This window comes from Lycorma delicatula, chromosome 4 (assembly GCF_047948215.1).
Source record: "Lycorma delicatula isolate Av1 chromosome 4, ASM4794821v1, whole genome shotgun sequence".
Lineage (NCBI taxonomy): Eukaryota > Metazoa > Arthropoda > Insecta > Hemiptera > Fulgoridae > Lycorma > Lycorma delicatula.
The window spans coordinates 38,496,339-38,511,718 of record NC_134458.1 but is presented as its reverse complement, the minus strand read 5'-3'; the positions used below and the strand labels follow the sequence as shown (position 1 = coordinate 38,511,718).

The 15,380-nt window shown below is 31.1% G+C and overlaps 1 protein-coding gene across 1 annotated transcript in view; it reads right to left on the bottom strand.

Moving 5' to 3' along the window:
* Positions 1 to 2,342: 2,342 nt before the first annotated feature.
* 14-3-3epsilon (tyrosine 3-monooxygenase/tryptophan 5-monooxygenase activation protein epsilon) overlaps positions 2,343 to 15,380 on the bottom strand; it is a 30,711-nt gene continuing 17,673 nt past the window's right edge. Inside the window, exon 5 of the mRNA XM_075362747.1 lies at positions 2,343 to 4,798. Within this exon, the coding sequence (XP_075218862.1) occupies positions 4,743 to 4,798 (56 nt within the window). The 3' untranslated portion in view covers positions 2,343 to 4,742. The remainder of the gene's footprint in view (positions 4,799 to 15,380) is intronic.

Genomic DNA, 15,380 nt, shown 5'->3' with positions numbered 1-15,380 from the left:
TTTCAAAATTAGTCTGTGAAATGAAGGTAGACTATATTTCCTTTGCAATTGAAGTTGTAACAAGTCCTGAAATGTTTTTTCATTCCAACAATAAATGAATTTCTTGATTTCTCAAAAGTACAGAAATTTATTATGAGCTGAATTGCATTCTCATCCTACTAAAAGATGTTAGTAAGTTACTAACATCTGATTTTGACACTTTGTCAAAATCAGAAAACCAAAGAATTACTTTATGATTATCATCATCCTGCAAACAGTTTTCACTTATTCCAGTAGCTTTGGCTGTTTTAGTTAAAACTTTGTGGGCCAAAATTGTTTATCATTTTGATTTCTCATACAAGTATTTACAACTACCTCCTTGACTAGCTGTGAATAACTTTTCATTTATCTAATTTGCTACTTTAGTGTATCTTGACAGCTCTTAAATTAATAAATGTAATATGTGTTATCTGTGCATTATTTACAGAAATCGTAAAATTAAAAAAAAAATTACCTTTATTAGTCTGCAAACAGTTTTAACTAATTGCTTTCCACATTAACAGAAATTAAAATTAACTAAAAGCCTCACTCCATCTCACTGAAATTAATGTAGATAAAAAGATTTTGTTTAAAAATGAAAGAAAAAAAACATATGTATGTTGATTGATTTATATCCTTAATTACTAACAGTCCTAAGATTATGAATTCATCTACTAATACTTCTTTCAGAAATCCATGAATTAATTATATTTGTTTCATACTATTTCAGTATATAAAACTGTTAGTTTTTAATAACTTCATACAAAATACAGTGTGATAAAAATTGAATTTTTAAGTAAATACCTTATTTATTATTAATATATATAATTATTATTTTAACAATGCAAGAATTTCAATACCTATATTAATAATTTTTAATAGCATAATTTTCAATCTAAATTTCAACGTATTTATATTTATAATATTGATCTATTATTTGAAAAAGAGTATACTACTATCCATAAATTTACACTGCATTGATCTATAAAAATTAAAAGTTTAGTCTATTTTTTTAAAACAATGCAATAACGGTTGTTGTCCTTTGCTAATCTTGCTCAACTATACAGTGAATAGAATATAACAAAGTGCACTACCAATGACTCATTAACCAAATTTGCTACTCCATGTTTTATTATACAGAGGGCTACTATAAATATAATTTTTCCATCTGAAGTTTTTTTTACATCTACAACAATCTGTTGAATTAGAAGTTTTTCACTTATGTAATTCATTATTATATTATCAATGATCTATTCTTTTGAATTTTGAACTATTCTAATACATAAAATTATCAAACTTTAATGATATATTATAAAAAATTAACAGAATAAAAATTTTAGATGTCATTTGTTTGCAGTCAAGGAGATGAAATTACAAGTATGATTTAATTACGATTTGCACAAAATTAGTATTAGTACAATATGTGGTAATTTCTTCTATTAAGTATCTACATTTTATTTAAAAATTTCAATTAATTTGTTTAGTTAATGAATTGGGTATTCAAGAAATGGTATAAAAAACAAAATTTTTGTATATAAACAGATCACTACCATTAATTAAGTGTGTATACTTGTAACTATACTGAAATAATAAGCATTACATTGTCAATTGTCTCAGATGCAGACTACTGTAGACTAAAATTTTTAACTATTATTTGAGTAAAGATTTTAAAGTAGTTCTTGTGGGCTTTTACAGGACAGGCAATAAATACTATCAGAGCATGAACCATTAAAAAACTGTTAATACTAAAAACAAGTTAAAAATTAATAAATTTTATCTTAATAACAATCAAATAAAATAATTATTCCATAATAACAGTACATGTTAAATGTAATAGAACAATTTTTTTTTTAAATACGGTGATAATTTTTCAATAAATTCCTCAATTTCACCATAAGTTAGTATATTTGAAAAAGGAAAAAATCAAATTGTATAATGTAATTAATATATGGTGATTTTGTGTAATTAAATTAAAAATGAGTGAATAGTACCAAAAAGTTGGAGGACATAAAATACACAGCTTACATGTCTTGAGAATACATAAAATACAATAATGATACTTGATATCATACAAGTGACATCAGATTCATATAAAAAACAGTTTATTTAGAATGTGGTACCACAAGTCAAATACTTACCTCAGTTCATAAGTTGCCACCATCATTACAGACAAAAATTGTAAATTGTAAATTTCAAAGGAAGTTAAATAAATATACAACCATACTCAATAACTGAAAGAAAGCATACCAGTTATATAAGTCTTACACAACCAAACTGAGTGAAAATATTTCTAAAGGGTAAGACAAATAACAAACTAAAGGGAGTGATGTATTTCAAATAATGAAAATTTATTGCATTAATTAACAGCATCATTTCTTAAGCAAGTATTACCTTTATAACGAATGACTGTGCTTACACATTTTATTCTACTATAAATTAATGTAGTAAAATGCACAATTTTACAATAGTTTCTTTCAACACATAGTTAAATAATTGTTTCATAGTTATTATCTGTTACTGAAATAAATAATAAATAAATACAATAACACAATTTAACAAAATATATATATATATATATATATATATATATATATATATAATCATCTTACCAAGCCTTTAGTTAATTGTTACTGAGGAGACACAAAAGAAGTAACCACTAAAATGCAGTCTTTAGAAAAAAAAAAAAAAACAAAAAAGAAGAATTGATAAAAAGTATATATAATGTTTTTTTTCTTTTTTCAATTACAAAAACAAACAAAAACTACACTTTAATTTTGTTAACCATCTTGAAGTAAACAGAGAAACGAAAACGGAATGCTTGAAATAGGAAAAAGACTATATGAAAATATTTTCAGTTTCTTTTTTACATATATATATATATATATATATATAGTGTTGTTAATAGCCAAACTGTGCATCAGACATATGCCCCGAATTCCAAGTGCCTGCACATAACACATGAAAAATCACCGATTCATTTAATTTATACATTCTTGATTTCATTCTATGTGGTATAAAAGCAAGAAAAAAAAATATATATATACGGACACAAAAGACATGCATACACAGACTCGCTCAAATCATACATTTGGAGAAACACATAAAATTTTTTAGTTCGTGTGAAATAAAATGGAGAAATAATTGCAGATGAATATTAAGCAAACGAGCAATAGTTAAGGAAAAATACATTAAAATGATGTTTACTTAAGGCTAAAATGTGACAATAATACAATAATTTAGCTAGCGGGTATACACAAATCTACACCGGTAATAATTTATAAAAAAAATTAAAACAAATTACAAATAATATATTATAATACAATATATTATAATATACTAAACGATCATATTATGACACTACAAATGTAATAACGCTTTACATATATAGTAGTAATGACAATAAATCACTTGCACTTGTAAACACAAATCATTTTGAGACACACCGTAAGTTAAATTAAATAAGTACAAATTTATTTAAAATAAGCTATTGCTTATCAACATATAATAATAATAATATTGATAAAAAAAAAATATATATAAATAATACACGTGTGCACAAATCGGACAAAAGCAGATACAATTTTTGAAAAAAAAAGCACAACACTTAAGAATTTTCAATGAGAATTAAAAAAAAAAAACACAAAAACTTTTGATTAAAACTTTTCAAGTGTACGCACAGATGTTAAATTATAAAATAAATAAATTCTTATTTATTATTTTCTTAAAACCATCTGTAGCCTCACTAAAATGTGCTGTTGCATATGATTACAAATTGGGAACTTTGTCCGAAATAGCACAGGAATTGATTTCCCTTTTTTCTTTTGTAATTAATTTCATTTCTTTCCCCTCAAAAATATATACTGTATACACATTACATGAAGGTAGAAAAACTGCAGGAGTGAGTAGCTTAAGATATACTGAAGACAGGGGATATATATATATAACTCAACAACTTAAGTTAAGGGCAATATATAAAAATCATAATTATTTATAACTTCTTATAAGAAAACATTGGGAAAAAATAAAATTAAAAATTTATTATTTATTCTAAATCTAAGTGTCAGATTATTTTCAGATTCTGATTAATATAAACATAGATTATTGTAAAAGAAAAGTCAAACAAATGTATGGCTGCTAATAACCATAAAAAAAAAAAAAAAAAAAAATAATGGAATAATGGTAACATTTTATTATACTTGGAATGCCAAAGAAAGAAAGAAGAAAAAATATAACAACCTACAATTTCAGTACAATTCTTTGAAAAATAAATAGTAATAAATATGAATAATTAATTTATGTGTTTACAACAATAAATACTGGATTAAAAATACTTTTAACATATAAATATAAAAATTTAATGACAACACTTCATAAATAATAAATAGACAAAAATGACTGTACCGATTACGACACAAATTTTTTGAATTACCGCTAAAAATTATTACTACATTAATGTTTATTATTTTTTTTTTTTTTTTGGTAAATGCAATATCCATCACCATGGATCTTTTTTTTATATAAAAGTATGTATCATGTAAAGGTTGCTGTATTAAATGTAATTTCCCCTGCCTCACTGCAAGCTATCCCCCAGCTCACTTCAAGAGGTAGTAGTGAGCTTGTGTCTTAAACAATGACACAAACACACACACACATAACATAATAGTTTGTAATAATTTTGACTTATAAAATTCCTGATGCAGTAGAGCACTGTTATTATGTCACAGTTATGAGACATCCTGATCTTCAACATCTTGAAGTTGTTCTTTCTGCTCAGCATCACCTATCAAAAAAATTACATACATTATTTAATATAAAAATAAATAAAATATATAACATCTGTAACCTTTATAGTTTATTCACAACTTAACACAAAAAGAATTGCCAAAATAACGTTAATAGAATTCAATTTATACCTGAAGAGTTTAACTGTAAAGTACAAAAATAATTTTTTAACTCCTTATGGATTATAAAGAGATTATCATAATCTTGAGTTACATCAAAACCACTACTATAGTGTGAAACTACAACTGACTTTAAAAAAATGTAAGGTCCAAGAATGAATACGAGGTCTGTTCAGAAAATAACTGAAGTTAATTTTTGTAATCTTTATTATTAATTTTATAGATTATTGGTCCTTGTCCCCTTCACAGTACTCCCCTCCACTATTCACACATTTTTCCTAGCGGTATTTCTACTTAGCTGAAAACCCAGCTTTCGTCTCCTGTTATAATCCTTTGTGTGAATGTTTTATTGTCATCAGCTTGTTCAAGAAGTTGCTGACAAACGGTCACTCAATGTTCTTTCTGCTGTTCGATCATCAAACAAGAAACAAACTTTGCTGCAACTCTATGCGTGCTCAATTTTTCAGTCAAAATGTCATAGCATGATTCAATCGAGATGTTAACCTCTTCTGCAAGTTCTCTGACAGTTGACTGGCGATTTGCACGTACCAGATCATTGATTTTCTGAACAAGGATGTCATCAGTTGAAGTTGAAGGCCTTCCTGGTTGGTTGTCATCAATTGACTGATGACCACTTTTAAATTGTGAAAACTATTCGTAACTTTTGTACGACCCACAACATCATCTCAGTAAGCTGGTTTCAAAAGCTGAAACGTTTTTGTGAAAATTTTCCCCAGTTTCACACAGAATTTTACGTTCTATCGTTGCTTCTGAAAATCACTATTAACACTTACAACACGCTGCACTCAAACAACAATAACATGAAAACTAAATGAGATATCAAACAATCTAAGAACATGTGGTTACAGAAGAGATAATGCAGAACACAACGTTGCCAACCGCACGTCACTAAATATCTCTATTGACACGTAATTATAAATGCTTGATTATTTTCTGAATAGACCTCGTATCGTTCAGGAACAACATCACTGAAATGAATGTAATACCAACAATATTTGCCACGTCACCTTGGTGGAGTTAACAGGTTAGTCAAATTATTCAATACAGCATATGATTTTGGAGATGGGAAAAGTTACTTGAACCTCTTCTTGGTCAGCTCTTCAATTTTTGATGACGCTATTGTTACATCATTTAGTTAAACTATTTAATACAAACTTGTTCATCAGCAATACACTGCTTCCTCCTTGAATAAAAATGCCCTAATCTTCTGATAAGAATATGGATGCCTGCTACCAGGAGCTTTTTCTGGGCAGAACTGTCTTTCTACCCCTAAGGTTCCTACAGAAGTATATAATCTTTTCTGAAGATTCACCCACTTCCTTAGTCTTGTTCTCCATTTTGGGTTTTGTGGGTATAGGTTGAACTCCAGTAGGTTCACGGTTCACGTTGAAAGTGTTAGAACCTGTAGAACTAATGCAGCCTTGGTATGATCTGATGGGATGGCTTGAAAATTTATCTGAGAATTGTTTCATGTTCATCAGTTTTATAAGTAAGATACTTTCTTTTGAGTACATCTAGCAATCAGACAACTCAATTCAGTGGTAAGCAAATTATTAACACTGATCTATGCTACTGTAATTCAAAGGTTATACGACTTGCAAATGCAATAAAATATTGAAAATTAGTTATTCATTTTTAGACAGGCATTCTATCAATTTTTGTCCCGAAAACTTTTCTATCTTTATTTACTTATTTAACTTATATCTACTGACCACATTTAACATATTCTTTCCTTATAAGTATAATTCAGAAAGTGTAGCTTTTAATAATGAAAATATAGACTGGTCTCAAAAATATGTTGTTAATCTAGGTTTATGGACATTAGTATTTTGACATTAAAAAACCCCTATTTTTCAAGCCTCTAGAACCATTAACATTTAAACATTTTTCTAGATTGAAAACAGAATGTCCAATTCACATAAAGATATAACAGAAAAAGAAATATACAAGTTCCCATGAAGAAATAGAGAAACTTTCAGGACATGTTCTACTAGAGAAAGTAATGAAAATAGTTCATATAAACATAGGTCTGGCAACGCTTTGTTTTAGAGTTACAACTAGTGAAAGATTTTGCCCAAATTTCAGCTCTTCTAATAAAAAGAAGCCCTACTGTAATTTTTGGGACCCAAATTAAGGAGTAAAGTTGGTGGTTTCCTATGTAATTTGAGCTGGGAAATAGGATTAAACAGGTCCCAGAACGGTAACTCCAGTAATTTTTAAAATAGCCAAAGTAAAGCACAAAATTTGATGTCAAAACACAAGTTTTTTTGTATAGGTTTTTAGGACAATAGATTTGCGTACTAAATGACTAATAAATGTAGATTTAGTAACAAAACATGAAGAGAATTTAATTCTGAGAAAATTAATGTAAATACAGCCAATGAAATTCATTTTGTACTAGTGCCTTGGCTATGCTAAATCACATGTTCATAATTAACATGATGATTTACTTGGCATTCACAGAAAACTAACATGAAAATGACCCTTTCATTCATGATACACCAAAGAAAAGGTTTTCATATTTGGAATTTGCCTTCCAGGAAATCTTTTCCGATATTCATGTCAAGCATCTTCAGAATTCCATTACAAAATCCAAAAACAAAAATTATATTGGCATGTTCCTCATTAGAAAATTGAAACTGTGTTTTTACAATGTATGATAACACTACACTTCCTTTATCTGTATGATAATAGATTCAAACGAAGTACATAATTTTCATTGTTGACCAGCTGTCAGTATTGCCAAACTATACTTGTCTAATGGACCAACACAAAATTATTCATGGATCTGCAGGAAATAAGAAACACCAACCAGGACACTGAAATTTCAAGGATATAGGTTCTACAAAGTTATACCTGGGAAGAGAATGATGAAAAATGTCCCACAATTTGGAACAGGTTTTTTAGTCAATCTCAAAATAAGTAGCCCCATACAAGACTTACTTTTACTTTTTCGTGCCCGAGTGATGAGACATTAAAACCTTTGCGACCAGTATTGTGCCACCGAAACACCAAAAGGATTTCCTTGCCACAGATCTCCTAGTGTGCATTTGGTGGGTCAGAGGGTGCACTTTAGGAGATTTCAAAGTCCTGAATCTCACTGCACTCGCAGTTCAGGTCGTTAGGCTCTATTTGACGCTATCTAGCGTGGTTAACTCTGGTTGGTGCAACCCCAGTTCGAAGCCGGTTTAAAGTCACCCATGTTTGCCAGTCCAGGTCATGTCCTGGAGGTGTTGGGGCCCTTTTTGGGAACCATGGAGGGGGCTCGATAGATGTAGAGTTCAAAAATCCCTTTCTCGATTTCAGTCTCGGAGGGGGTGGTTGCTCCATCTGGTACATTGTATGTTGTGTATCGAAAGATTGTCTGAACCGTTCAATGTACTTGGCTTCAGCTCGACGTATTCCAGGTTCCTCCATGCCCACCGCTCGGTGCAACTTTTCAATAGGGGTTTCATACATCCCATTATTACACAACAAATCTCGTTCAGCGCTATATCAACCTTTTTGGTGTGTGTTGATCTGTTCGCCTGTGTGGAACAGGAAAATAGCACAAAGCTCTAGCTGTCGTCGACAGGACAGTTGGCTTAGCACTTCATTTACTGCTTCGGAGTTTCCTCAGGAGATTGTTCCTCGTATTTACTTTCAACATTGTGCTTTGACAGTGAGCCCTATACATAAGTGATCTGTCTAATATAACTTCAAGGTACTTTGGTGCTTCTGAGTGTTCCATGTAACATTCAATCGTCTTTTGCTTCCCTGGTTTTCAGATGGTAGGCGCATAGAATTGTTTTCACTAGATTTGGTTTTAAGGAGTTTGTTTTATAATACTCAGTTAACCATTTAGGGCTGCAGTAAGTCTCTTCTCAACTTCTGGAAAAGTCTTGAACAGTAAAGGCAAGGTTGTCCGCACACAGGAAATGCTCAGCCTCGGGGAAGATAGGTTGATCGTCGGTATACAGGTTGAAAAGTAAGGGAGATAGCACACCGTCCTGGGGCAGTCCATTCCTTTGGTTTCTCCAGTGACTTTTCTTTCCTTCAAAGATAATATAAAAACGCCTGTTCTGTAGTAATGATTCCACTATTTTAGCAAGTTGGTGATCCCCTGTTGATATAAGTATTTTTTGCAGAAGCAGTCGTGGTTTACTGTATCGTAAGCCGCCAATAAGTTGACTTATGCAATGCCTGTGATGAGTTTCTCCTGAAAGCCCGGTTCAATGTGCTCAGTCAGCTATAAAACTTGACCTGTACAGTTTTTGCCCGGTCTAAACCCAGCTTGTTGAGGAATAAGTATTTGTTCAATAACTGGTTGAATGCGTTCCAGAATCATTCTCTTGTAAAGTTTGTACATGTGACCGAGAAGTGATATAGGTTTGTAACTGCTGGGTTCTTCAGGAGCTTTGTGTGGCTTGAGAAGTGCGACCACCTTGGATTTCCTCCATAGTTTAGGAATAGTGTATTTAATACCACAGTTGTTAGGAGTTTGAGGACCCAGCTTCTGGTTATGTCTCCGAAATGTTTTATTTGCTCTGTACAAATATCATCCTCTCCTGCAGCCTTCCCAATCCTCAATCCACTCACACATTTCTCCAGTTCTTGCATTCTGAAAGGAGTGTTGAACATGATACTAGTTGCTGGTATTATGGTACTCTTTTGCCGCTTAAAATTTGCATGTTGGGTCTTCCCATTCAGAAGTTGATATGCTATTTGGTTGGAGGTTATCTGGCTAGATTGATCCTAGTCCGCTTTTTTAAAGTTAAATCTCCTTTTGAATGGAATTTCAGTAGTTTTAATGGCTGAGTAGACGCTTTTTCCAACAGGTCTGTGCTGCTATCTCGAGATATGGTCATATATCTCCTTGGCACAGCTCCCCCCAATACATGCGCTAGCAAAACACAGATCAGGGTTATACCTTCTTCGCCATATTTTACTATAAAAAGAATTTGGGAGTTTCGGATCGTGGACCAGACCTAGCCGATTCTCCTCTGCCCACTCCTCAACTAATTGTCCTTTAGGTCTGTTTCCGTATATCCCCATGATAAACTACGGTTGTTAAAATCCCCTAATATCAGCTGAATTCTCTGTGAAAAAAAATTCTTAGGTGGGAGGAAACTGAAAGGCTTTCCTGGTGGCCTGTAAACGGATGTTACAGTGCAGTTTGTTAGTTTAATTGTGAGTATTTCAATATCGTTATCGTTGGTAAAAGAGGTTGACTTTAGAATCAAGTCTTCTCTGGTAAAAATAGCACTGCCGTACTTCGAACTTGGCACTTCAACTGCCAGTGTCATTCCATGGATTTGTGGTCTATTTCTCGTCAGGTCCCTGTGCGTTTCTTGTACGCATAATATGTCACAATTAGTATTGAGCAAGAAGCTCTTCCTTGTCTTTTGTAATTCCCTCAATATTAACTGAGATGGTCGTCAAAAATGGCACTGAAAAGTGCCTTTTTATTGGACTGGGTTGCATTGTCTCTATGCTTGGTGGTGAAAGGATCCGCTGTCAGGAGTTAACACTTGATGTTGCCCAGGGTACGCCCAACTGCTATTTGTCTGCGTGTATAATTGCAATCTACGTGGAGGCTCCTTTCAGGTACCCCCCCATACAAGAATTCAAGTCACAATCCCCATGAATCTCAACACTCACCCTAAAAACATCTAATAAAATCTACACTATAATAAAATGATCATGCACCCACTAATCATAAATATAAATTTCCAAAAGACCACAAAGAAACAGAAAAGTTCTGGGATGCCATCGACCTGACCATAAATAACACCCCCAAAAACCATGTTAAACAATTAATCTGAGACTTCAATGCCCAACTAGGCAAAGATATCGCAATATCAGAAACAGACAGAAACTCTCTGATCGCTGCAGAAACCACAACATAATCTTGAAATCTACACATTTCAAGGGAAACTTCAAAAACTAAAACTTGGAAACACTCCGACTACACTAAACAGGAATGGAGCTAGACGATGTCTTCATTGACAAACACAACCACAAGGAGATCTGCAATGTAAAAGTCCTCTGAGGAGTAAACACAGGCTCAGGCCACTATGTAATCAAAATTAAAATTAAATTTACTCCCCAAAGAAAGCAACTAAACCAAGCCCCTGAAACTAAAAGAAAAATGAACTCTACGCAACCAATCAAGAATGAAAATTAGCAAAAAGCAACTGAAAAAAAAACAATAAGAGATAAATTCAAAGATCTAGTCAATGACCTTAAACAAATCACAGAAGAATTAGCCCCAATAAAATCCTGCAAAAAATATCATTGGTGGAACAGTGAATGTGATGAAAAAGTAGAGAAAAGACATCAAGCGTGGCTATTTACCATCACAGAAATTAGAAACATCCTTCCAAAATCTAGTAAAACAAAGGAAAGAAACCACCTGAACCCTAAGAAGAATAAAAATACAAAACCATAAAGACACACTGAAGTCAATAGAAGAAGAATTCAATAAAACAAAGTCAAGAGACTATTATAACACCTTTAAAAATATGAACTCCTAACCCTAATAATAAAAATGAAAATGGTAAACTGGCTCATAACAATAAATACAACACAGAAATCCGGCTAAATATTTCAACAAATACCTAAATTGCGAAGAACTGACAAAACTCCTAAACGTCAACACCAACACTATCAGAAGTCAACCCTCCCACAATAAAATAAGTCTACTTAGCACTGGGTAATATGAAGAATTACAAGCAGCAGCAGGTCAGATTTTTGTAGAGATGTGGAAATATGAAGGAAGATCAGCAAAAATCGCCCTTCATCAACAGCTTGTCAATATGTGGATCACAAAAGAACTACCACAACGCTGGACAGCCCACATCCATCCACTGCACAAAAAGGGGGACATATCAGATCCTAACAATTACAGGGAAATCTCACTGTAGACAGTACATACAAAATTCTTTCAAGAATCATCCTAAACAGGATCAGTTCTCGAGAAAAAACTAGGAGAAACCAGGGAGGTTTCAGACCCTGAAGGAGCTGTCTAGACCAGATAATGGATTAGTTGTCTCAAGCTAATAATTGATTACAACAGGAAAAGAAACAGACATAGTGATAACATTTCTAGATTTCAAGAAATCTTATGACTGCATCCACAGAGAATCCCCACCAAAAATTCTAACACACCTCAGACTACATACCAAATTAATAAAAATAATAAAACTGACCTTCACAAACACTAAATTGAAGGTAAAATTCAGAGGTGAGCTCTTGGAACCATTTCCAGATCAAAACAGGACCATGCCAAGGCGATTGGCTCTCTCATATTATTCAACTGCACTCTAGAAATGGTATATGACAGAATGGTTCAAAAATGCCCCCTCCCCAAAAAATGGCTGGAAAATCAAAACAAACTGTCTTTGTTTTACCGATGACTTGGCACTGCTAGCAAATGAAATCGACAAAGCTAAATCACAGATATTATTAGAACTTCAAAACATTGCAAATAAGGTTGACCTCAAAATATCATTTGAAAAGACAGAAATTATGCCCCCAAAACAAACAAGATTAAAAGAAGTAACGTAATAAAATCAAAATAGTAACCCAAAATAACTCCGAGAAATAATAACAAACACCCTACATGAAAAAATCTCAACTTAAATAATAAGAAACAAACTAGCTAAAGTTCAAAAATTAACTTGGAACACTTATAATAAAAAATACCTACAATAAATGCAAAAATAAGACACTACAACACAGTTATAAAACCAGAACCCACTAATACAGTAGAAAAACTCTTCTACCAGAACAAACAATCAAAGACAGACAGACAACAGAAAATCAAGACAATTTGAAGAACCTGCATCAATAAAAAGTACCAGAAAAATGGGCCATGGAAGATTGTGCCCAACAAAGTCTTCTACAAAGAGTTAGAAGAACCAATCACTGATAAAGAGAAGACTAGAATTCTTTGAACATATCATGAGGATGAAAGATTCAAGAATTCTGAAACAGCTGAAACAGCACAATTCTTTCTCCAAAAACAACAAAACAAAATAATATCAAAGAGAAAATTAGGAACAGCTCATTTAAAAATTTGCAATTTTACATTGGCATTTGAAAATATTTTATCTAAGTTTTGAATGGCAGATTCTTCTTTAGAAGAGACTAAGGTTAGGTATTTTTCTCAAGGCTTGTGAAACAGCTAATTCCGTATTTCTGTTCTAACCTTAAAAAATACCCTCTATCATTTATAATTACATTGAAGTTCAGTAAATCATTCTCCTGAAATTTGTTAACAAACTCTGTTACTTTTGAAACTGAAAGTATCTAAGAAGTGCATATCTAAAAAAAAACCTATTTTAAAAAAGCTTCCAAAAAGTGGATTCCTATATCAAATACCTATTCTACACAATTGTTTATACTATAGACAAAACATTTAACAATAAAAAAATTCATAAGTGAGACTATCAGAATTTCAAACAAGGAAAGGTTTTATTATCAAAAGGAAATTTTTATTAACTGAATTAACAGCCAAAACACAGTAAAAAGATAAGTAAACTTACCAAATTAACACCACTAATCTACCTTTCGTAGAATCCTGCATCATCATTTGGTATTTTACTATTACATCAAAATCAGTTATTTAAAAAAAAAATTAATTTAGAATTGCCTAAACAGTCACTTTTATAATCCTGAAACTTCATTATGGACAAACATGCAACTCAGTTGCTCAAACTGGAAATGGATTTCAGTATAATTGCGTGTTCATCCATAACAAGTTTCAAGATTATAAAACAGTGATAGTTTAGGTCAGCATTTCTCAACCTGGGGGGAGGGGGAGTTGTGAAATATTAGCCTATACACAATAATGAAATCATTTTGAGAAAAAAAATCATTTATAAATATTTTACTTAAATTTACAAGTACACCTGTAAAAAAAATAAATTAATGAGATGGTTGCATTTGTTTTACTTAGCAGCTGCAACAAAAATTTCACTAAATGGATTCAGTACTCGTCTCTTCAACAAGTCATTTTTATCTTCTGGGAAACACTCTGCCAACTGAATTTTTAGCTCATACAAATGCATCTTCATAATATCCAAACTGTGGTAAATAATAATATCTTCATCCAAATTTTTCTCAATATAATTGGAAGTGAGTGGATGCTTCAACATTTTTGTTCTGAAGGTGAATAATCCATACCTGTCGCCATCAACACAGCTAAACAGCTTTAACTAGGTTTAACTGGGTTGGGTTGGGAGGGGTTTTGAAATATTCATTATATATTTTGGGTCAGAGCTAAAAAGGCTGAGAATTACTGGTTTAGGCAATTGTAATTTTTTTTAAATATTGATTTGATGTAATTGTAAAACTGAATGCTAACTGATGATGCAGGATCCCGCAAAAATTGGTTATTGAAGTTAACTTGGTAAGTTCAGTTATTAGTTTATTGTGTTTTGGTTAATACTGAATTTAATTGGCCCAATGATTAATTAATATGTTGATGAATTATATTATATATATATATTTTTTTTTTTTCAAACAATATTTAACAGTATCAAATAAAACAGTTTAAAAAAAATTATGTATTAAAATCAACAGATACAGTCAGAATAAAAAAGTAACAACACTTACCGAACTGTAATGCTTTTGTAGTGTTACTCCATCTTCAGCAATCAAATATATAAATTATATATAATTAAAAGTAAAATTTAAAATAATTTCATTAGTATAAATTTACTATAATAATTCTACTTTTAATTTTGTTTTAATTATGTGTAATTTATATACCTGACTGCTAAAAATGGAGTAACATTCCAAACGTGCTACAGTTACGTATGTGTTCTTAATTTTTTATTCAGACTGTATTAGATGGTTTTAATAAATTGCTTTTAAATATATATATAAGCAAAACTGTAGGTTTTAAAATAATTAAAAATAAAATGACAAATTATTAAAATATATTTATTTTAATGTAGTTATTTACATTCTATTAAATAAACCACCTAGTACAGAATATTTGATGCATATGGAATTCAATACCATCTTACAATGCGGGATATTGCAAAAATCAATTATTGGAAATTAATATGGTAAGTTTAACTTATCTAATTACTGTATTTTGGTGGTTTATATTTCATATAATATTAAATTTTATTAACTCTGGTCAATATGTTAATGTTATCTGAATTTAAAAAGAACTGGATCAATAACATAAAACCACTTTATCCTTTCTATTTATTGACTGAATATTTTCTTAATCATTCATACATTTCAGTAAGATTCACAGGAGAGGTTTCTATACTATATAATATATAATCTGATTAAAAATCACACAGCAATATAGAAAATCATAAAAAGTTTCAGTTAATAAAAGTTTAGTAATCATCAAAAGAAGCAGATCCAGGTAAGTGATAATCATACCTTTTAAAGAATAAAAAATTTGTACTTTAAATCTTGTCAAATTGTTTTTTT